The sequence below is a fragment of the Xiphophorus maculatus genome, chromosome 13 (assembly GCF_002775205.1).
Source record: "Xiphophorus maculatus strain JP 163 A chromosome 13, X_maculatus-5.0-male, whole genome shotgun sequence".
NCBI classification, from domain to species: Eukaryota; Metazoa; Chordata; class Actinopteri; order Cyprinodontiformes; family Poeciliidae; genus Xiphophorus; species Xiphophorus maculatus.
Genome location: NC_036455.1, coordinates 25035015 through 25060231, shown reverse-complemented (window position 1 = coordinate 25060231; position 25217 = coordinate 25035015). Strand labels below are relative to the sequence as shown.

The window sequence follows — 25217 nt, the reverse complement described above, 5'->3', positions numbered from 1 at the left end:
CTTATTAGTTCATTTGGTTCTTTGACATTTTTTACCCCTGCCTCTGTATTTAAGCTCCTGATTTCCACTCAATTACTGGTCTTACTGATCTTACTCCATATCCTGCTTTACATATATCAAGACCTGTAGATTTCACTTATTTAAAATTCAGTCTTTGAAATATGTATTTTAGTGGGCTTTCTTTATCTTGGCTTTGCCAAACAAAACAAGCATTCATCTTTAAGGATGAGCATAATTAGCTTAGATTTCATATTAGAACCTAAAGCAGAAATCTGTTGTGATTTGTGATCTAACATTCTTTGCACTTTCTGAAAATATCAAGTAAACTCTGTTCTACATTTTCAAACTACAATCTGTTCTTTCATGATTTTTACCTTGTCATGATCAATTGCTGTGTCTCCAGTGATGACAATTCTCTTCTCAATTCGAGTCTCAGAAATTCCTCCTTTCACCGTCTACAACAACAGATAATTTACACAGACTGAAACACATATACTTTTACAGACATTCATCTTTATTGTGTCTCTAAATTGTCTCTTTGAAGATATAAAAATTCAGTCGCTGGTCATAATGTAGATATGTAATTTTTCCAGCAGGAGCATAATACTTTTATGAGGTATTTTAAAGAATTTGTAGATTTGCATGAAAACAGCTAACAGTAAAAAATGCTTAATCACGCTTTGTGTACCTATTACTGATGTAAATTTAAGAAAAGGTTGGTAATAGAGTTATGCTGACTAAGATTTAAAAATTAACAGACTTGTATCAGTCTATTACATCAGACTGCAACCTGTGTATATGGGTTCCATAATTCATTGGCCTTTTTTATGTTTAATAAAACCATTTTACCCACTTTTAAATGTTATGAAAAATTATGGTTTTGCTTTTCCATTTTTTGACTAAAACAAATCTGATCACTCATGAAGAAAGTCAGATTGATAAAGTTTCTGTTGATGTGTATTATCCATTTATATTTACATAATAAAAATGGGTATAAAGATATTGGTATATAAGAAAACCCATACTTTATTTGGAAATAAAAGACACTTCATCTCAAAGTCAGGCAGACATGTGGAGGAAATGTAAATGTTTTAATTGTGCTTATAAATAGAATAAATCATACAGTATATGTGCTTTTCCCACAGATTCTTTATGCACTGGTGAATTTAAATTAAGTCCACTGTGCAACCCATAATAAAGAGTAAGATTTTTTAGATATACTGTATATTTTAAAGCAAGTTTGTGTAAAGATTTCATTTGCAGAATAAACTAAATGTGTTAATGCTCTGAATTTTTGAGTGCAACAAGGTAACATCTTTCTTTGCAAGAACAGCACAGATACAACCACTAAATGAATTGTCTGTAGAAACACTGTAGCTGATTATTTTTCTCATCTTATATACAGTATATGTGTCAGAATTCAACATTTGTTGTGTCCCATAAAGGGCTATGTTTGGTTGTCTTCCAGTACAAGCAGAATATTTGCACTGCAAAAGGAATGCAAATGGAATATTCTTCCAAAACAAAGTGGACATTTTCCAGATTAATGGTATGACAAACCTTATTTGGTTCATCCTCATCTTGGTGCCAAATACGCTTGGAGGGTGATGTAGGGCTATCAAAACACCTGTGGTTATTATATTGTTTTTATTGTTCAAATGAAAACAAACTCAGAGTAGTGTAATTATAAATTTGGTTAAATTACTTTAGGAGATCATACAGTGGGCTCAAAAAGTAAAGTCGGTTTGGTGAGCTTAATGATTTTAAACATTAAATGTGACTAAGGCAAAAAGCTGAAGAAATATGTAACTGTATTTTAGAATTTCCCATCAGATCTTTCAAATAAACAACCACAATCAAATGTAAGTTTGACACAACAGATAAATACTTTCAGGATCTAAGTTGTAATAGAAATCCAATTTTATAACCGCTCTCAATTCAATTTTTTGTGTTGTATGTAAGAAACATTTTCTAGTCAAGAATGCAGGCTGCATTGTTATTTATGAACCTAATTTTTTTATGAATGACTTATTTGAATCTCTAAAGCATTTTTTTGTGAAATCTATTTATACTTTGAGCTAAACTAGAAAAATAAATAAATAAATAAATAAATAAATAAATAAATAAAAGTTGTCATTGAGTCACCCAGAACATGTTTTAGTGAATTCTGTTGATGTTATTGCCTGTTTGCCTGTTAGTGACATGCACAGACCTTAGTGATCTGGGTTGTGGTGGTGGTGCTGATAGTCTCAGAGGTGATAGTCTGGGCACTCAGCAGCACTCCTGAATCCTTCTCTGCTAGGGTTTCCACAGGCTGTCGGAGAAATGCATTGATTATTTACTGTTCAAGACCATCATACTGATCTCATTTGTGTCTACAATTTGACTGCTGGTCTCAGACAGTACTTCTTATTCTTACACTGTATTCTTGTGTTGTTTTGAAAAGTTAGTTTTGTTTAAAGGCATCACTTACTGTGTATTAACTAAGATTTCAATGAAAACAGTATTTTATTAGTAACAATAATATGTTAGTTTGCCCTGCGACAGACTGGCAACCTGTCCAGGGTGACCCCGTCTCTCGCCCGGAATGTTAGCTGGAGATAGACACCAGCACCTCCTGACCCCACTAGGGACAAGGGTGTTAGAAAATGGATGGATGGATGGAATATGTTAGTTTAATTTAGTTTAGTGATTTTCTTTGGACTGTAGCTCAACTGATTTATTAATGAAACTTGTGTCTACTGTTAACATGCAGCTATTTATACAAAATTTTCAAGAATCATCCTGTGCAAAACAAGTAAAATAAATTTCATCAGCTACCTTAAGACAAATTGTGACCATTTCTGCAGAGAAGCTTTGCACACAAAATATAACTATTTGTTTTTACACACCTATGGTTTATTTAGGACAGTGTTTCCTAACCCTGGCCCTGAAGCCAAACTGCCCTGCATGTTTAATATTTTTCCCTGCTTTAATGCACTTGTTTCAGCTGATTGCAGTTCAGCAAACACCCATTAATCTACCACCAGATTAACGGGTGTTAATCTAGTGGTTAATCAGACAAACTAATTTCACTAATGAAATTAGTTTGGCTGACGAAAGGACACACCTGAAACATCAAGGACCATTGTTGGGGGAAACAGAGAAAGGAACAACTTTTAATTCATTTTCAGTGTAGTCCTTTCTCCAACTTGTTGACGTGACCTTTGATTATGCAGAGTTAAGAATCAGGGGACGTAGGGATAAGTCAGGGTCCTTCTAAAGATTCTGCTTGAGGCCTTTGCTCCCTTAAGCAAGTTGCTTTTTACTTAGTATCAACCAGATCCTTCTATTTCACCTTAATTTGGCAACATTTTTTATTCACACTTTTCAAAGTCTTATTTTTATACATTTTTTCAAAAAAAAAAAAAGAGTACACAATGCATTTCCATATTTTAATAAAACCTTCAATCATTTTTTCAGTTTTTCTTAATGAGCCTGGTTGAATGTCTCTTCCTTGCTCCAAATTCCTGTTAGGAGGCTGGGGTCTGTTTCCACCAGAGGGAGCCAGGAAGCTGCTGTGGAGGTTGGACCTGCTGAGTAAACTCACACGCCTGCTAATCAACTAGGCTCATCAGGCCAAGGACAATAGGAGCTAGTTGCCAGTGCTTCAGAACTTGAGTGGTTAGCCTACATGATACTCTGAGCCCTCTGATGTCCCAAAGATACTGTGTTCCATGTGCTACTTTTGATATCTCCTCGACTTACCTATTTGTGTTCTTCTGTAAAAATTCCACTGGTGATTTCTTGGATTCTGGTCTTTCTGGTTGCTCCTCGTGATCTCAAGACTCCAGAGAAAAACTTGTGGTTCATGTGTCACGACTGGCAATGTTCCACTCCTCTTCCTTGATTCAAGCACTGCATAACCTGTCCATACTCCAAGGTCTCCACCATTCTGCATCTGCCCTCTGGTCCTACACAAGATCTCCCTTGCTCCAGCAGGTCTAAGATCCCCCACATAGGTTCAATTCAAGTCTCTTTCTGTCTCCCCCTCATGGACTTATCATTATGAGTAAGATATTCATTTCTCATCTACATTCTACCCCGTTGTTCGAAGTACTCACTGCTTTCCCACTCTGTTCCAGTGTTCCCATTCCTGTTTATTGTTAATTTATAAGTTTATTGTTATTCAATACACTTTATTAATCTTTTTATCTGCCCCCTGAGAGTGTTATGCATATGGGCCAAAAGTTTGCCTAAAACCATGAGATAACAATGGGGCCAGGTTGACCCAGCAGACCCTCAGGATTGTGCTTGCAGAACAGAATTCTCTCATTCAATCCCACGATGCCATCCTAAGATCCCTTTGCGAACAATAAGATACCCCTAATCAACATCAGTTCAACTCTAACAGAATCTCCAACCACCGCAACCTTCTCCACAGCCAGCAGAAACCTCCAACTTTGTGCCAGTTTCTCAGATGGTTCTGGTTCTCCAGCTGTCCCCCTTGTCCTTCCGTGACATCAGTTAACCCTAGCCCTACACCAGACAAATATGAAGGTGATATAGATTGTTTCGGTGGGTTTCCATTACAATGCTCACTAGTTTTCAATTGATCACCTTAAAGTTTCCCTCATGATGATGCCAATATTACATAAAAATGATCACTTCTCACCATTCAAAGCTCTAGAATGGTCAGAGCCCCGTTTTCAGGACCAGAAGAAATTTGGGCTGTTCATTTAAGGATTTTTTGCTGGAATTCAAACAACTATTTAGTCAAGAGTCTGACCACACAACCCTATATAGAAAATTGTGGACAGTAAGACAAAAACAACAAACCGTAACTGACTTTGCTATCGAGTTGAGAATTAAAGCTTCAGCCTCAGGTTGGGATTTGGCTGCATTGAAGAGTGGATTTTTCACGCTCTTCTCAATGACTCCCTAAAAGACGATTGAGCTCGCTTGGATGAACCCAGCACCTTGGATTGAGCTCACTGCCAATCCATTTAGATAATCGGATATGTGACCAAAACTGAGAGAAATCCAAACGACATGTCTCCAGATTTGTTTCCTTACCTGTTACATCTAGTCATTCCAAGATTTCTCCCCACATTTCTCAGAACAATCCAGAAACTATGCAGATAGACAGAACCAGATTATCCCCATAAGGACAGATATGAGCTGGGTTTTTCTTTGTGGGTAAAAAGAATGGTTCTCTTTGTCCTTTCCTACATTACAGTGGTTTAAATCAGATAACTATAAAAAAATATATCCATTAGTCTCTGGTCTCTGTTTTTCTCTCGCTTTAATCTCTCCATTTCCTATTGCCCAGGTTGTAAGAACACCAAAGCGGATGCCCTGTCTCTTCTGATAATTACAAGACTCAGGTTCCATCCTTCTGCCCGATTGCACCATTGGTGCAGTTTCATGGGACATTGAAGATGCCATTAAACAAGCCCACCTCACTGAAACTGATCCTGCAGCCAGAAATCAGAAATCCTAACTAGAAATCCCAACAGAACATTCATCCCCACTTCAGTCTGAGCTCGCCTCATTCATTGGATTCACTCAGCCAAGTTCTCTGCACACCCTGGAATAAGCTCTGATTTACCATTGCTTCTGGTGGCTGTCTAGAGTATGTTCTAGCCTCTCCTGTCTGTGCACGTAAAAAACCCTCCCATACACGTCCAGCCGGACTCCTCTAGCCACTAACCAGACCCAAAAGTCTTGGTCGATTTCATCACTGTACCTCCACATTCTAAAGGTATGACTACCATCTTTACAATTCACACACCTGCTAATCAACTAGGCTCATCAGCCCATAATAAGAGGAGCTAGTTGCCAGTCCTTCAGAACTTGAGTGGTTAACCTACATGATACTCTGAACCCTCTGATGTCCCAGTGATACTGTGTATTTTGTGCTACTTTTGATATCTCCTCGACATACAGTACCTCTTTGTGTTCTCCTTAAAAAAATTCCACTGGTGATTTCTTGGATTCTGCTCCTCAAATCTTTCTGGTTGCTCCTCATGATCTCACGACTCTAGGAAAAAACCTGTGGTTCATGTGCCACGACTGGCAATGTTCCACTCCTCTTCCTTGATTCAAGCTCTGCATAACCTGCCATACTCCAAGGTCTCCACCATTCTGCATCTTCCCTCTGGTCCTACACAAGATTTCCCTTGCTCCGGCAGTTCTAAGATCCCCCACACAGGCTCAGAACACAGGTTAGCTCAGGAAGCCGCTGGATCGTGAGCGGGGTCCAGATCAGAAAGAAGGTTCTGTACCTGAACTCAGGGAAGAAAGTTTCTCTTTGTCCCATCATAATGATGAACCGGGTCCAGTTCCATCACAGGATGGATGGTGTATTCATAAGGAAAACTACGTTTTTTTACATCCCTTTCCCACTCTGTTCCCACATTAGTATTTTCCCGTAAATATCCCCTCCTCCCCCCACAGCTCTTACGTTAGTTTTACCCCCCTTTACAGTAGTATTGGACACAGACATTTCCCATATTCTCAAATCCAAAATTTGATAGATATAAGTGTATTTGAACACATCTATGTTGGGAAATTATATTGACAATAAATAGATCATTTACTGCAGTCAGTGCATTAAGTCTACTGTTTTTTCAGTTATAACTCTTCAAATGGCAGCGTGATGGCCGTTGCACAAAACCCATTTCCAAGTTGTATAATTTTGCTAGAAAAACAAATCAAAATCCAGTAATTTTGCTATCCTTCAGAAATTGCTGTAAAAGTAAAAAATTGTACAATTGTAAGGATCCTGAACATAACGCTGTGGGGTAGTTCTGAGTGTTTCTGGATGATAGTGTAGCACATTATTTTGTGTCTTGGTTAGTGATTCTGGCAAGTTTGATTCAGGCAACATGTTTTTATCAATACTGAGATGTGAAATCGGTTGTAGATTTAACCCCACTTGGACTGACAGATATTTATTTTACCATCACATCCAAATTCAAAACCACTGTGCTTTATTTGCAATGAGTGCATTGCGTGTTTGATTTTAAAAAGAACACATGGTGTATTATTTACATTTAGCATAATTGGAACATTGTTAAAAAAAAAACAGCTCAAAAGAACTTGAAATTCCAAGCTCCCGACTTGAGACTTGACACGACTTTTGCCTGTCTTGACTTGAGACTTGACTTGACCGTCTATACTTGAGACTTGACTCGGACTTGAGGACAAAGACTTGAGACTAATTTGAGACTTGCAAAAGAGTGACTTGGTCCCACCTCTGGTTCAGTGTAAATATGGATGTGTGCTTTTTGGTCTGGGAGGGGTAACATTTAATTTTTACTGCTAAAAGAGGCAGAACCTTACCTGTCATCATGAAAAAATAATATATAATAATAAAATAATTTATATTGTTATTTTCACCCTGTGGTTTGTACTATAAAGCAGTGGTCCCCAACCACCGGGCCGCGGACCAATTGGTACCGGGCCACGCAAGAAATAATGAACTACTTCCGGATGTTTTATTTTGAAAATCCTAAACCAAATTTTACCGGTTACGTCTTGCGCGTCAAAATTGAGCCAACTTGCAGCAGAATGAGTAACACAACAACATTGGAGTACTGCAGTGCACCACCCCCCAACAGCATCGCACTCGATACTTACCACGCGCGCACCCCCCCGTCCTCAACAAAATTGCGAAGGGCTGACCGGTCCGTGCAACTAAAAAGATTGGGGACCGCTGCTATAAAGTACCTATATATACAGGGCCGTGCAGAGACCTATGGAAGGGCAGGGGCTCAAATTTAACACAGCAACAACCCATATTGTTGCTGTGTTAATTAACCCATATTGATTAACCCATATTAATCAAGAATATAATTGTTTCCTACTATATCATTTCCATCATGTGGGGACAATGCAAAGCAAATATAGTCTATATTTTCCCCAACAGGTATAAAGTTTCTGTTTCTGCTGTTGACAGTCCTGGGGGGGCTGAGTTGATCTGAGACTGTAGCTGTTAAACAGATCAGAGGAGAAAAGGTCTCTGGTTATAAAGTTATGAAATAAGCAAAATTGCTGCCATTTTACTAATTAAGCCCTAAGAATATCTATTTAACCTCTAGAACAACCTGGCTGCAGATTGATTTATAGATCAAAATTCTCAAAGGGGTTAACTCTATATAATAGTCTGATGTTAGCATCTCTGAGATCTAGAATTATAAGACTGAGATATCAAGGCAAAGAAAACTCAGTAGCTGCTGGTAGAGGCCATTCAGGGGCCTCCAGACATTCCGGGGTCCCTAGAAATTGTTTAATTGTAACACAGACCATAGATCTAAACCTGTAGCACCATTTATAGAGAATGACAATGTTATTACATTTTATTTAATGCATTCAGCTGAGAAAAATAAATAGTACATTTAGGATTTAATTAGGAAGTTTACTTTGCAAAACTTTAGACAATCATCTTGATAGTTTGATTGTTGTGTTACCATGGCTACAATATGGTGTACAGTAATCTTTGTGTTTGAATTGGGTTTGTTCACAAATACATCACAGCAAATAACCAATAATCAGTGATTGAGTTTAAACTCTGCCAATAAACCTGGCCTCCCTCTCACAGACTTCACCTTATCGATATTTAAACATGTTAGTGATGCTGAGGTTCTTAGTAGGACGGGTTCCGGGGGCAGAGGGGTTCTGTCTAAGGCCCCATATTACCTTGGGCCGGCCCTGCATGAAGAGCTGCTAAGATGCACATCTCTGGAATCTACCTGGAATTATTAACTGATAGTGTTTTATGTTGCATCAAGACCTGCACTGACAATATTACTGTGAAAAAACATATCTGTGTCTTCCCCAACTATATGGTATGGATGACCCAGGAAATCCAGCAACTGCTTAAAGAAAAGAACATCATGTGAGAACAAGCGCCTCTACAGCTTGGAAATCTAGAGAGGAGTCACTAAGGCTAAAAGGGACTTTGAGAGGAGGATCGGGGAGAACCTGGACAACAACAGCAGGCAGGTTTGGGTGGGAATCCAGCACATCACCAACTACAGGACCACTCAGTTGAAGATGACATCTCACTGAAGTGGTTCAGGAGAAGATGGACCATTTCTTTGCTCTTTTCGAGGCTGAGCCTTCAGTAGCACCTGTTCCGAATTAAGTAGTGGTCAAGGTAGAGGAATGTGAGGTGAGACGCTTGCTACAGTCTGCCAGCCCCAGAAAGGCAACAGGACCTGAGGGTGTTCCTGAACCTGTGCTCTGCTCAGCTGCAGAGTAGCTGGCTGGGGTCTTAACTAAGATCTTTAATCTATCCCTATCTCAAGCAAAAGTCCCATCCTGCCTGAAATCCTCCACCAAAGTTCCCACTACTAAAAAAATCACCTATCACCTGCCTGAACGACTACCAACTAGTGGCTCTCTCCGCATTGGTGATGAAATGTTTTGAAAGACTGGTTCAGAGTCATATCTTGTTGGGGCCTGCCATGCAAATGGCAGGAACCTATTACTATTGTCGGAGAGAAGTGTCTCTTTATTTATTTTTCTTCCGTAACCGTTAATGCGGCTCATACCGCTGGGTGCACACCTACAAATGAGGTATCAAAACGTGCAGAAAATTCACGCCATGATTGCTATTACTTTTGGTGGGATTTGGGCTTAACGTGGCGACATAATTCGCAAAAAACTACGAAAAAAATCCCATTATAAGTCAATGGGAAAAATCCTAGAAATACCCTATTTTACCCTATTTTTGAGGATTTTCTGTGTCGTCACAAATTCACCTAGAAATGCCATTCAAATTTCATTTTGTAGATACGTCTGTGATCTCTTCGAAAGTGAAGACGGCTCGTCGATACGAGTTACGGTTTGTCCACAATTTGCCTCTAAGCGACCCAAAGTTTCTCATTTTTGCTCAGAGTGACAGCCGATCTCGGTTCATATCTGGGCACAACATTTCTTTCTCTCATCACTGTAAATGCTCTGAGTGAGGTACAGATATGAATCTCGGGACTATCGCAGAAGACACATTGAACTGTCATACGCTCGAAACGCTATTCGAATATGTATTACGGTTCCCGAACAAGAAGGATTTGTTTCCAATGCTTTTTTTCAGTAAAGTGTGTTTGCTCAAACACACAATTGTGTGTTTGACAGCTCAGAGCTCACAGCTCACACCTGCTGAGACCATTATTTGCCATAGCAACGGAACTCAAGAGGCTATTGGCTGCTGATTTGGACTACAGATACGCATCATTGTAGTTCTATCTATCCTCAGTTGAAACAGATCAGGACTGAGAACTGGCCTTTACAACTACTTGCTGCTTTGGGCTGTATATAACTGATTTAACTCAGTAACTGTTACACATGGGATTAGTTTGGAACTTTAAAATTAAGCATACTGAAAATTTCAAAATAAAAGCCTTGAATATTTTTACATCATGTAATTGCTGTTTTTGGCCTTATGTGACTTTTTTATCCAAAGCAATGTTACACATGGGATTAGTTCGGAACTTTAAAATGGAGCATAATAATAATTTCAAAATAAAAGCCTTGAATATTTTTACATCAGGTAATTGCTGTTTTTGGCCGTATATGACTTTTTCATCCAAAGCACTGTTACACATGGGATTAGTTTGTAACTTTAAAATGGAGCATAATAATAATTTCAAAATAAAAGCCCTGAATATTTTTACATCATGTAATTGCTCTTTTTGGCTTTATCTGACTTTTCCATCCAAAGCACTGTTACACATGGGATTAGTTCGGAACTTTAAAATGGAGCATAATAATAATTTCAAAATAAAAGCCTTGAATATTTTTACATCAGGTAATTGCTGTTTTTGGCCGTATATGACTTTTTCATCCAAAGCAATGTTACACATGGGATTAGTTTGGAACTTTAAAATGGAGCATAATAATAATTTCAAAATAAAAGCCCTGAATATTTTTACATCATGTAATTGCTGTTTTTGGCTTTATCTGACTTTTCCATCCAAAGCACTGTTACACATGGGATTACTTTGGAACTTTAAAATGGAGAATATAAATAATTTCAAAATAAAAGCCTTGAATATTTTTACATCAGGTAATTGCTTTTTTTGGCCGTATATGACTTTTTCATCCAAAGCAATGTTACACATGGGATTAGTTTGGAACTTTAAAATGGAGCATAATAATAATTTCAAAATAAAAGCCTTGAATAGTTTTACATCAGGTAATTGCTGTTTTTGGCTTTATTTGACGTTTTCATCCAAAGCACTGTTACACATGGGATTACTTTGGAACTTTAAAATGGAGAATAATAATAATTTCAAAATAAAAGCCTTGAATATTTTTACATCAGGTAATTGCTTTTTTTGGCCGTATATGACTTTTTCATCCAAAGCAATGTTACACATGGGATTAGTTTGGAACTTTAAAATGGAGAATAATAATTTCAAAATAAAAGCCTTGAATATTTTTACATCAGGTAATTGCTGTTTTTGGCTTTATTTGACGTTTTCATCCAAAGCACTGTTACACATGGGATTAGTTTGGAACTTTAAAATGGAGCATAATAATAATTTCAAAATAAAAGCCTTGAATATTTTTACATCAGGTAATTGCTCTTTTTGGCTTTATTTGACTTTTTCATCCAAAGCACTGTTACACATGGGATTAGTTTGGAACTTTAAAATGGAGCATAATAATAATTTCAAAATAAAAGCCTTGAATATTTTTACATCAGGTAATTGCTCTTTTTGGCTTTATTTGACTTTTTCATCCAAAGCACTGTTACACGTGGTATTAGTTTGGCCCTTTGAAATGAAGCATTCTGAAAATTTCAAAATAAAAGCCTTGAATAATTTTACATGACGTAATTGCTCTTTTTGGCTTTATTTGACTTTTTCATCCAAAGCACTGTTACACGTGGTATTAGTTTGGCCCTTTGAAATGAAGCATACTGAAAATTTCAAAATAAAAGCCTTGAATATTTTTACATCAGCTACTTGTGTTTTGAGCATTATATAACTATTTTAACCCAAGGACTATTACGCATGGGATTAGTTTGGCCCTTTGAAATGAAGTTTAACAAAACTTCCAAAATAAAAGCCTTGACAACATTTTAAATCGTACCGAACGGTGCACGTCCGCCTCGCTTAACGTTCTTGCGGTTCTCCGCGTGCCACTGCTTACGTCGCGGCGTTCTTTGGCGTCGACGCCGATTTGTGGCGCGACGACGCCGGGCCCGAACCCCACGGCCGCGCCTTGGCAGGCCCCGGCTAAATTTCTTCCGAAATTTTCTAGTTCATATTCCTCTCACCTTGATGCACACTTGTTTGTATGCCTACTCATTGCTGTCTATTTACAGAAACAAGTTTGCTTACAGAGCTAACAGGTCAACTGAAAATGCTGTTGCCACTGTCCTCCATATTGTCTTGTCCCACAGCACCAGGAGAGATATGCAGGCTTAGTCTTCATTGATTTTAGCTCTGTATTCAAAATCATCCCCCCAGACAGACTGGTGTGCAAACTGGGAGACCTGGAAATACCCCTTTCCACCTGTTGCTGAATTAAAGGCTTCCTGACAGACATAGAGAGGGACCCCATAACTCCTCAGTTATCAGCATCAACACTGGCTCTCCCCAGGGCTGTGTTTTAAGCCTTCTGCTCTTCATGATGCGCACATATAATTATGTTTCAGTCAATCAAAGTAGCACTCTTGATAAATTTGCAGGGGACACAACTGTAGTTTCATCTCATGGGGAGATGAGTCTGCATACAATAATGAGGTGGAGCGACTAACAGCGTGGTGCACAGATAACAACTTGACCTTAAACACAGCCAAGACCAAGGTGCTGATACCTGGCCTGGATGGAATAAACAGCAGAACTGATGAATAAAGCATTATAGATTATTTCTTCAGGAAAAACAACATTTTTCAAAAACTACTGGTTTCATTCTATTGGTGCTCTATTTATTGAAAGCATCATCTGCTATTGTGTCTGTGTGTGGTTCTCCAGGTGCACAGCAGCACGAAGGAAGACACCTAGAAGATCATCAGCTGTGCTCTGTTTTCTCTCAAAAAACTCCACAGGTTTGCCTCAGCAAAGTCAGGAACATTTTAAAAGACTCCTCCCACCCTGGGCACAATTAGTTCCAATTGCTGCCAAATGGCTACAGATACCGGAGCATTAAAACAAGGACAAAACAGGCTGAGGAACAGTTTATACCCAGTAGCCATCAGGGCATTAAATGCCACCTTGTATTACATCTAATCCCATGGTTATGTTCATGTAATTTTATGACCTGTTTTTATAATGACACCAAAGAAAACATGCACTTTTACTTTCTTAGACATTCGTCTTTGAGGTCTAAAAAGATTTTAGAATCAACCAACAGCGTAGTGGGATAGTCTGGGTTTAAGACTTGGCTAATAATTGTGCAAACAGTGTCTGTTTTAATTATCAAAATGACAAAAAATAAAATAAAAGCTGGGGATGTTTCATTCTTGGTGAAATTAATCTATGAGTTGGAGTCACATCCAACAGTCACAATTTCCTTTAAACAGTGAGTGCGGTGTGTCCTGAAACATTTTCAGAACAAAATCTTAAAATTTGCTCATCTGTAAGTACCAACATTATACCCCATTATTGTTCAGTATTTTGGTATAATTTTTAGAAACAACTTTACACTACATATAACAATCGATTCAAGATAAATACTTTCTTAAATATCTGCTGAATCTGTGGAGATTCCTTAATTTCTCTTACCTGTGCTGACTCATATGTGATGGTCTTTGTCTCAGTGTGAACTAAAGGAATGTCCTTGTAAGTCACAGTTCCTCTTAGAGAGTTGGTAACATCTGAGATGGTGACCGTTTGGGCCCTTAGAACTGGAGACTGCAGGAATGAGAAAAACACCAGAAAAAACCCCCACTGGGGCTTAAACTAGGCTTAAAGAATGGAAAATTATTTAACATATGTATACATTAGTGTGTATTATAAATAAATAACAAGAATTCTGTCCTTTTGGTACACTCATCAATTAATGTAAATAAGATGGAGTAATTGTGTATCAGCTCCTTTTAAAATAAGGAACAGGGAAGCATTCTTCCTCTTGTTTTTAATGTATAAATGGAGGATTTATCGAAGTGGCTATAAAACTGAGAGATAGGGTGTGTTGCTGGTGGGACCATGCATGCAGATGATCAGGTTATTTTTTGTCCTTGTAGTGCTGGTCTTCAACAATTACTGAGGATCTGCTCACAATATGGTCAGGTGTACGACATTATGCACAATTTAATGAAAAGTAACATGATTATAAAAACCAGGGAAGATCAGAAATGGGAACTTCGCGATTTTTTCTTATCTCAGGAGTGGGCGATCCTGGTCCTTGAGGGCCGGTGTCCTGCAACTCTTAGATGTCTCCCTGGTCCAACACACTTGAATCCAATAACTGAATCACCTCCTAAGTGCAGTCAAGTTCTCCAGAGTCCTGCTAATGACGTCATTATTTGACTCAGGTGTGTTGAAGTAGAGACATATCTAAAGGTTGCAGGAGACTGGCCCTCGAGGCCCGGAATTGCCCACCTCTGTCTTATCTGGTGTTCTTAAAGTGTGTGCTGCTGTGAAATACCTAGGACATTATTTAACTGATGATCTGGCTAATGACATGGAAATTTACAGACAATATTGTTTAATGTACAGTACGCACAAGCCAACATTCTTGTACGCAAGAACAGTAAGTGTTCTGTCTCAGAACACTTACTGTGACTCTTTTTATAAATCATATTGCACTTCTTTGAATACTAGCTTTGAGTGTAAAACAAGATAATAAAACCCAATTTTCATTTTCAATGTCCGTAGTAGATTTGCTATGTGATTTTTAAAAGAGAGTTCATTATCTAGAATAAAACCAAGATATTTATAATTACTGACAAACTCGATTTGTGCTCCTACAGCAGTGGTAAGCAATAGGGAAGTTTCTGGTATTTTTCTAGCATGTGAGAAAATCATTGCTTTTGTCTTGTCCACATTCAAAACCAACTTCAGAGTTTGTAAACGTGTTTGAACTACATTAAAAGCAGACTGCAAAACTCAAAATAAATACACAGAAAACACAGAACATGACAAAATTTTGTTATTTAATTTTACCCTCCATAAAATTGCGCAATTACTATATGTTTGATGTCCTTTTGGAGGAGGGGTTCTCATTGGTGGGGCAACTCTATGAGTAAAGGTAGGGGAAATACTGAATTCCATACTCTTCTATGCTTGCTTCAGATTTTTTTTGTCTTTTTTACAAAAATGATTTTTATATTTTTATAAAATAAAACAACTGAATGAACAACAACTGTAAATGGTGATTTTAGGTGATTTTACAAATATGCAGATAATTTCCTCAGAACTCACCACTGGTTGCAGCTGGCCATTGAGGCTCACTGAGCGGAGTGGCGAGTTGGTAGATAGGCGTTTGTCCCACTCACTGGGTCGAGGTTCTGGTACTGACTCCATAAAACTTCTCTTGAGCTCACTGATACTAGTGTGGTGACGCATGATCTCAGTTTGGGTCTTATCAAGGTCCTTCAAAAATGAAAAAGTTACATTAATATAATGATAGAGCAATAGGTCAAAAAAGATGATCACAGACAGGAATAGAATGAGTTGAATGTTGACCAAAACGAGTCAGAAAAAAATACTGAAAAGAAAGGAGCATAGTGAACTTACACTGCACAGTATGAGTGAAAGGACAGGTAAAATGGATAAGTGCGTAATGATTTTTCTGTAATCATAAAGGTGCGTTAAAACAATGTCAATGCCACATTATCACTAGAGTAAAAATAGTTTTTTAACAAGCTGAATTACTATGTGCTTTTTCTAAGATATGTCCATAAACATATCATACTTATTTCTAAAAAAAAAAACAGAAACCTTCACAGTACCAGGTACATGAACATATTAAGATAAAACAATTTGTAAAAGAATCTGCCAACTACTGTATTCTGAGAAAATCGTCAGACAAGAAAAAACAACAGACAGTCCTATTTCAAATTTTCTGGTGTCATTCTTTTTTTAAATTGGACTTACAAAATATGGTGTTCTTACAGGATTCTATTTGACTACTGACAATCCCTTTTTTTTTTTATCTATCTCTGGATGTTGTAGGGTTGTGTTGGTTGATGCGACTCTGCAATCTTGCATGGATATTGGGGGCAGTTCCCCTGGTTTGGCAGACTAGGGTGGTGGACCCCTTCTACAAAAGAAGGGGAAGGGTTATCCACAGAGTGTGCTCCAGCTATAGATAGTCGAACCTTGGATTCAGGAAGAGCAGTGTGGTTCTGGTTCTAGTTGTGGAACACTGGACCAGCTCTACACCCTCAGCAAGGTCCTGGAGGGTGTGTGGGAGTTCACCCAGCAGGTTTACATGTGCTTTGTGGACTTGGGACCTAACCCTAACCCTACCCTAACCCTACCCTTTTTTTACATTGATGTACATTTAGATTGTAAGGTGGAGGGGAAAGGGCAAATCAAATCCATGTAAATTAAATGTCAATCTCTTCATTGTAAAGGGTTTGAAAATCTGAAATAACAATAAAAACAGTTACCAGGACAGCAGAAATGGCACAGAGACATCAGCTTGAAAAAGTACAGATCAAATGAAAGAGAAGAAAGCTGTCTGAAAAAAGTGACAAGGAACTAAAGTATAGTACTGTAGATCATAGAACTGATCTTACATACATGACTGGGAAATGGTCACCAATGTAACGTATACCATTACCATCCAATGTAACGTATGCCATTACCATCCAATGTAACGTATGCCATTACCATCCAATGTAACGTATACCATTACTATTTTAACTGTTAAAAAGAGTAGATAAAATAATAGAGGAGCTTTTAGTAGATGGTCAATCACCACCATTTTTATTATGTTAACACACACCTCCCTTTTTCTCCCTATCCATTTCCTCACTATCAAATATGAAATTAAGGTCACTAGTGGCACATGAATAAATAAAATAAAGCAAAATCAAATTGTGTAAAATCTTCAAGATTGTAGCTTGAAAACTGTGTCTACGGTGGACAGATGCTGTTAAAATTAGCTATAAGTATGGAATAAAGAAATGAATATGCCAGGATTAGTTACACAGACAGACAGTTTGTCTATCCTTGTCAACAGCATTAATGGAACATTATCATTATTATTTAATCTTCCGTCTAATTTCCAAGCTTACTGTTTTATTAGTTTCCTTTTTTATTAGTTGATTTATTTTTTTCTCATTTTATATTCTGTTACTCAATAACTTTTCAGTAATTTCACCTTTTTAATATGATGATTTATTTTATCCACTATTATTGTCTTATTACATATTCACTCCTCCTGTTTTAACTTTGTTTATTTACAGATTTCTTTTTTGTTTCTCCCTCTGACTCTTTGTAAGTGGTAAAGTACAAAAGTGAGTTAAACAGACAGAAGCAAAGACTCGGTGTGGGTGGTTTGGAGGGGAAGATATTACAAGAAATATTACAAGAATATTACAAGAAAAATAAATTATTGTCGGATTAAAAAAAGTGACAATAAAAAATTTCTTATATAAATACAGATTTTGATTTGCTTCAAAACTTGTGTTAGTTGGTCTTGGTAAAGTCTGATTACAGAAAGCTATTTTGTAAACAAACTTTTGGAGATTAATGAGAAAAAGTGGTTCATCCTTAGACTTACTTCATTGTCATCTCACAAGGTCACGATAGTGAATTTGACAATAAGATGTCGTTGTTTGGCTATCGGAGTACAAGGAAAATTATAAGTGTGACTATATAAGACGCACACACAGATATATATACCTGCACCAGTGTTACAGGTAACACCAGTGTTACTGGTGCAGGTAAAAAAAAATCCTAATGTAATTGCTAATAATATTACTAATATTAATTTTGTACCCATTCTAAAAAAATTAGTTGATCTTTCCATCTAAAAATAGAGATACAGTTTTATGTTATCTTCTTCAGACATGCTCTCACAGCTCATTAAAAGTCATCGTCTGACAGGCAGCATAAAATGAGTTCATCATATACAAACCCTTTTCAAAAACAGATTATTTTTGAACCTGTTAAAACAAGATAGATAGAAAGTTTCATGTTACGGTTAAGCAAACAACTGTGCCCTTGTGGCATTGATGAATAAAATGATATGATGGTTTCTTATGCGTTGTTTTATGATGGTTTGAATGTCTAACAATACTGCCCAACATCTGCACACAAAAATATAGTTTTCATAATCTTCAACATTGTCCTTCAGTTTCAAAGAAGCTTTTGTATGTGAACCGTGGAGGATATACTAAGAGATGTTTAAGTCTATGGATGATCTACTACCATCGGTGATACCCACATGTATTTCATGCCTCATATGATTTTGTAAGGCAGGTTTCTTTCAGCATTAGAGACTAGCTAATCCCATGTGAAAGCCGAATCCCACAACCTGACAAATTTTGAAAAGTTCCAGTTAAGTAGGCGATTAGGTGGAGCCAAGTGTGGGGATGAGTGGTGATATTAACCAGACCTGTGGTTAGGATAAAAAAAAGGGATTTCACTAACTTAATACATTTTGTAGCTTTACTTAGTGATGTTCCAGACTTCTCTAGTGACTTTTTAAAACAAAATAACAATGGGTGGACAATCTAGAAACTTTTTTTCTATGTTGCCGGAGACCTTTTATAGCGACGATACTCTGCAGCTTTGCAGCAGCTCCACTCTGTCCTGAGTGAGCAACGAGTGCTGCTGTGAGCCCCCACCCCACTTTCAAAGCCCTGCAGTCAATCTGACACAGTCATCCATCCATCCTGCATCCGTGTGTGGCCAGAGAAGGGGGCAACGATAATAGCATCCTACTCCATATCAACAGTGCAAGTAAATCACACATTTCTAAAGCTGAGGAAATGTGTGATTTACACATGATGCAGCAAGCATTGATCAATGCTTGCTGCAGCCACACTCACTATTCTAAGTCCGGAGTCACTATCGGGTGGGTCTGTATGTCTGAATGGATTGTTATACAACTCTGAGTGACCTAAAGTCATACCATTTTAAACAATAAGAAGAATTCAACTGCTTAGGCAATGCTCAACCTAAGGACACCAGGACTGAGACTGTTTTAAGCAAAATAATGCAGAACTATACAGATTTTCAAGAAAATGTCAAAATTTACATAGAAAGATACACCTTTCCAAAAAGATTTGAATATCATGGGAACGTTGTTGAATTCCTATAATTCCATTCAAAAGGTTAAACTGTCACAGGTTATAGATTTAGGGCCCAGAGGTTAAACAATGTCAAGTATTTGTTTGTTTATTGTTACATAATTTGGGTTTCCAGCTCATAAAACCCACACACACAGGAATTCAAAAAATTTGAATACGCTGAAGAAATCAGCCCAAATTTTGCAGGGCATGAATGTTGTAATATGAGTGTGACACACTAATCATCTACTAAACTCAAAGCACCACCAGGCATCATTAAATTGCTTCAGTTCGGTTCAATGTGTGGAAGACTTGATACTCTCTATAGAAGGGGTAAGCCAGAAAAGTTTATAGCTAAGGAGGCTATCTGTCGGCAGAATGCTGTGTTCAGGCCAATCAATTGAATGTCTAGTGGCAGGGCAAAATGTGGCAGGAGAAGATGCATCAGCCAAAAAGATGACCGTGGACTCCAACGGGTTATCAAACCAAGAAGATTCAAGAATCTTGCAGAGATCCAGAAAGAGCGGAAGGAGACGGGAGTCACAGCTTCAAAAACCAACACAATCAGATGCATCCAGAAGATGAACTGTCAGGTTCCTCGGGTCAAGGCACTTCTGAACCTGAGACAACATAAGAAGCGACTCAACTTCCTAAAAGAGGTCCAAGGTCCTCTTTTCCAATGAAAGTAAAGTGTGCCTTTCATTTGGTAATCAAAGTCCAAGGGGGAGGGGGACGAGTGAGGAACTGAACCCAAACTGCTTGAGGTCCAGTGTAAAATATCCACATTCAGTCATGATTTGGTGCATTGTCTGCTGCACGTGTTGGTAAACGCTGCTTTCTTAAATCCAAGGTCACTGCAACAGACTACAGAATGTTTTAGAGGACTTCATGATTCCTTCTGGATCTCTATGGAGATGCAGATTTCATCTTCCAGCAGGACCTGGCCCCTGCCCATGCCAAAACCTGGTTTGGTCACAGCTTGACTCCCCAGTCAACTCGATGGACCTAAGCCTCATTAAGAATCTATGGCGAATTCTCAAGAGGAAAATGAGGGGCACCAGATCCAAAAACAACAAAGAGCTGACAGCAAGCATCAAGGAAATCTGGGCTTCCATAACTCCCAGGCAATGCCACAGGCTGATTGCCTCAATGCCACATCGCATCAAGGAATTGATTAAGGCAAAGGGATTCCCAACCAAGTATTGAAGACTGACATAGTTTTTAAACAATATGTTTAAAAACAATATTTTTATTTTTATTTCTTTCGTTTTTCTGCAAAAACTGAGAAGTTGTTTAAGCTGACTTCCTCAGAGTATTAACATTTTTTGAATTCCTGTTTTTGAGGGTTTTATTAGCTGGAAGCAAAATTATGTAACAATAAACAAACAAATATTTGACATCACTTAAACTGTTGTCCCTGAATCTATAACTTATGAAAGTTTAACATTTTGAATAGAATTATGGTAATTAAACAACTTTTCCATTATATTAAAATTTTTTGGAAATGGTTTGTAAAGATAGAATCTTAAGTAACCTAAGATTCTAAGATGACAGTTTATCTGCAAAAAGAGTTATTTTGGGAATTAGTTACACACTTTAAGGACAAACTGGGCTGCAGAGTTTGTTGTTTAACAAAAAGAAAATGTTTCCCAGCCATATATTTCAGAAAGTGAAAGCTTAAATGACAAACAGAAACAACTGATGAGAAGCTACTTGCATGACAATCAGAGAGGAAAATGGTGCATGCAAACCATTTCGGGTTGAGCTACAGAGAGAGAGAGAAAGAAAGAAAGAAACAAACAAACAAACAAACAGATCAAGCAAATGGAAATCAACATTACGTTTATGCACACATAACTGTTACAGAAACTACCAAAACTGGTAACACTGAAAATACAAACCTCCAACATTAAATTGCTATGTCTGATATAAATAGTTTCTCCCTCAAGTCTCTTGGGTCTCTTCTGTGAAAAATGAGGGAAAGGAATAAAACTGGTTGTAAGCAAGTTAGAATTAATATCTATGTTTCAATCTTCAAATAACAGCAATGGCTATGGTAGCAAGATAAAGCATTGGTGCGCAGAAACATAGAATGCAGCATGCAATTCCCAGTTTGTCAGCTCAGCTAATAAAAGATGACGAACCTATACAAACTGGGTGGGTATGTGTTACAGCCACGCAGATACATGAAAATACCAGAATTTTAAGTCACATGCTATGCATGCATAAGATGCTACTGCATAGGATGTTGCATGTGTCTATTTTCTGGATTTGTCAAATTTCAACAAGCTCATGTTATATTGTGCCAAGTCCTGAAAACAGATATTTTCTCTGTTTTCAGGAAGACAGTTAAGGGGTTAATTTATAAATGATATTGTTTGTGGATGATAAAAAAAAAAAAATACAGAATTATACAAGAAATTTAAAAAATCTCATCATTAATGAATTCTAGTTTTTCATTCACAGTACTGTACAAATTAAATGGCTGTTTTTTTCTTGGGGTTGGAAAAAAAACTTTATTACTGAAATTACAAAAATAGGGAAAATTGTAAGACTTAATTTTAATAATAAATGTTTTAAAACCTCAATTCACCATTTAATATCTAAATTACACTCTTGCCTGACACTTATGTTAACATTGCAGGGTGTTGCAAAGAATAGTGGTTACTTGTAGAATGTTATGCTCGACTGTTGTAATGTAATGGCAAAATATACTGCTATTACTAATATCATCATCATTATTATCAATGGTAGTAGTAGCATTAGGTTGCTCTATTTCTAATTAAAGTAACCAGAAAAATGTATTTATGTCTTCTTAATGAAATGCACAAGCTTTCACAAAATAGGCATCCACAAATCACAATACAGTAGTCAAGAAAATATAGCATCATTTGACTCTGCAATGGAAATGAAAAAGTGTCATTAAATTACTGATGATAATGCAAGTCGGCAAAAAATTTTTGCTAACCTTCCTTACTCGAACCATTTCCATCTTTTTATCCTGAACGGAGAGCTGTTTCCCCATCAGAAAAAGAAAATTCTTTTGTAACTCTCTGTAAGCTTCTTTTGTAAATCAAACATAAAACAGCAAAAAATGACATGCATTTACGGAGATCCAGATTCTTGTGACAATGCTACTTTACATAGCTTGCTAGGTTCAAAAATTAAGAAAAATTATTCTGGGTGCACCGACTGCAGTTTTCTGGTCTATTTCCGATCAGCAGTTTTAAAAAAACACTGACCTTCCGATTGCAATTGGGTCTGAAATGTCGCTAAATACATCAAGAAAGTCGCTGAGCTGGCAACAGTGGGGTGACTATTGTCAACTGTCAACATGCAGACATGACCTGGTGGGCAGGTCTGTCAGTCCAGTCAAATCTCTCTCATGGCAGAGCAAAAGAGGACGCTCGTTGATTTTTAGACCCTTCCCAAGGTAAATAAAATTGGTTGATAAGAATATTGATCATCAATCTCCCCAAATTAAAGAAATCAGGGTTGCTTTATTGGCTGGCTGATTTTTCAGTGCACCCCTAAATTATACTTAATTATTTCCTCTTGAGTGATGTTAGGTAAAATCCGCAGTATGCAACTTTAAGAAAAATGTGTCTTGCATATTTCTTAAAACTTTCATTGTTGTACGGATGTCCATGTCACTGTTTACATCCTTATTTTTTCACAGATAATCTGGTAGTAGGACAACACGGAGAAAGATCCTATTCTTTCTCCGTGTTGTCCTACTATCATCACCTCAGGTCCTCGTTCTGATTGACAGCGTTAAGACCCTCCTCCTGCCTCTGATTGGTTGCTTCTGACCAAACAGGGATTTTCTGCAGGTAGCAGTAGGACCACAGGGAGAAGGCAGAGAAGCTTGATTTTTCTCACAGATTATCTGTCTCATATTGCACTGTCAGGACATAGTAAAAGACCTTAGTGGCCAATCAGTCAATGTTATTCAATTTCTAATTTATCGATATGAGTCCCATAAGAAAAATTGGGCGCGTATTACCAAGTGATGTTTTTTCAGCTTTTTCCCATTTGTGCAAGTGTTTCAGGAGGGGAGGGGATTGACTATCTTGTATATGTTTGAGCATGTGACAATGGTATGGTGTTTAACTGAAGTAGAGAAGCAATTTCAGATGTGGTGGTTATTGTCCAGAAATTAACAGCAATATCAATTTCCAATATTCTCACATTTTCATGTCAGTTAATCATTATATTTGTCAATATTCGTTTGGTGTACAAATATTGACAATATTGCCAGTGTTTTAAAATATTTTAAAATATTACTATGTAATAAAATAAATAATTTGTAGTGTGTAATATTTTATTGGAATATGCAAAAAAATACTGCCTTTCATTCTTTAAAACTAAATACTCTCTCTTAACCATAAGAGAGACTATTTATTAATTCTTGCTTTGTCATTTAAAAACTTTAAGGAAGTGATGTAGGTCTAAAAGAGTCTGCATTGATATTCTCATGCTGAGTGATCATGCATCAGGCAAACAAACCTGGCTCTTTTTTTCTTTCTCCCTATTGGTCATGGATGAGGAGTTCCTTCGCTCTCTCTTGGCAACAGTCTAGCAGCATAAAGCTCATAATATTAGTTAGTTTCAGGGAAACCTCAGGCTACAATCTATACATAGGTACACTAGCCATGTCTTTTTTATGATATATGTATAAGTTTTGGTACTTTCTGCACATTATTTTTAATGAAGGATATTTTATTTCATTATCTATATTCATACTTTCAAAACCGAGACATGATAATATAGAGCACACTTGCAGTTTATCATACAAAGTTACTGTAAATATGAAATATTACTATGCAATAAAAATAAATAATTTGTAGCATTTCATTTCCAAATATTTTATTGGAACATGCAAAAAAATATCCAATTTGTATGACCTTTCATGATTGTCTTTGATAATTATTTTTGCACAGTAAGCTTATGCAGTCCTAGATTCAGTAAAACCATATTGGCATTGAACTGAATCGCACAAAGTCCATGAAATGAGCCTTACCTTTATCTCTGAAGCAGACTGTGGCTTTGGGCTATGACTCTTGGTGTGCTCTGGCTTACATTCTGTCTTTAGCTCTCTCTTCCAATCTGTATGGCGTTGGCTTTTGGGTGTAGAGCCATCAAGATGGCTATGGCGAGGCAGTGTGGGTAGCAGTGGTGATGGCTTTGCCTCACCTGGAGATACTGGTGACATAACAGGGGCACTGACTGGACGATTAGATTTGTTGTCTGGTGTAGTGGCCATTGCTGAGATGGGCAAAAAGGAGATGCAGTGATCTCACTCTCAACTTCCAATGAAATAATAAACACATTATTCTTTGTAATATCATAAACAAAAAATTTTGTACATTTCAATATAGTTTATTTTATTTAGTGCCAAATTAAAACAAATGAGACCTCCAGGTAAACAGTTTATATCCACTTAAATAGAATCCTATTTATTACAATACAATCATATGGTCTCATTCTGATTCATTAAAATACTGTCCAATTTTCCTCAAAACATAATGTAATATAACCAAAGTCTGCTATATTGTTTGTATAATTATCATAAAATTAAAGTTGGTTAGAAGGCTGAGCTGACCATAAACATTTGTCTGCTTCGACTATGGGCTGGGTGGATAGAAAGCAGAGAGCCAGAAGTTTTTTTTATGGAAAGGAAAAACTAAGAGAAACACTGGCAGTAATAAAGTGTATGTGGGACAATATATGCTGTTTCTATTCTATTCTGTCAAAGCATGTACTAGCATGTGAAGTTGTAAAAGGACCCCTGGTAACACACTAACTAGACTGCCAGTGTTTTAAACATGTACAGCACTTTACCTCCATCCAGACTGCGCGAGTTCCTCTTGCTGGAAGAGCGCTGGAACATGGGAGCTGGTCTGTCAATCAGAGAGCTGGCCTGCCTGGTCTGAGCCTGAGTCCGTCCACTGTAACGAAATTTGGAGCCTAGTGCCAGGAACTTTCTTGGGGTGGTGGCCATCTCAGTGGAAGTTAACCTGTCCACAAA

The 25217-nt window shown here is 37.4% G+C and overlaps 1 protein-coding gene across 6 annotated transcripts in view; it reads right to left on the bottom strand.

Annotated features, from left to right (window-relative positions):
• The window catches only part of LOC102231998 (protein 4.1-like), a 70877-nt gene that overhangs the window by 9952 nt on the left and 35708 nt on the right, over positions 1-25217 (bottom strand). The window contains exons 11-19 of one of the 6 annotated variants that reach the window (XM_023344486.1): positions 25031-25206; positions 24210-24454; positions 23696-23764; positions 22155-22199; positions 21088-21150; positions 15363-15533; positions 13722-13850; positions 2213-2314; positions 375-455 (exon numbers count right to left, since the gene is read on the bottom strand). In XM_023344486.1, coding sequence (XP_023200254.1) covers positions 375-455; positions 2213-2314; positions 13722-13850; positions 15363-15533; positions 21088-21150; positions 22155-22199; positions 23696-23764; positions 24210-24454; positions 25031-25206 — 1081 coding nt within the window. The remainder of the gene's footprint in view (positions 1-374; positions 456-2212; positions 2315-13721; positions 13851-15362; positions 15534-21087; positions 21151-22154; positions 22200-23695; positions 23765-24209; positions 24455-25030; positions 25207-25217) is intronic. The other 5 variants (XM_023344488.1, XM_023344489.1, XM_023344487.1 and 2 more) reach the window with 5 other exon arrangements.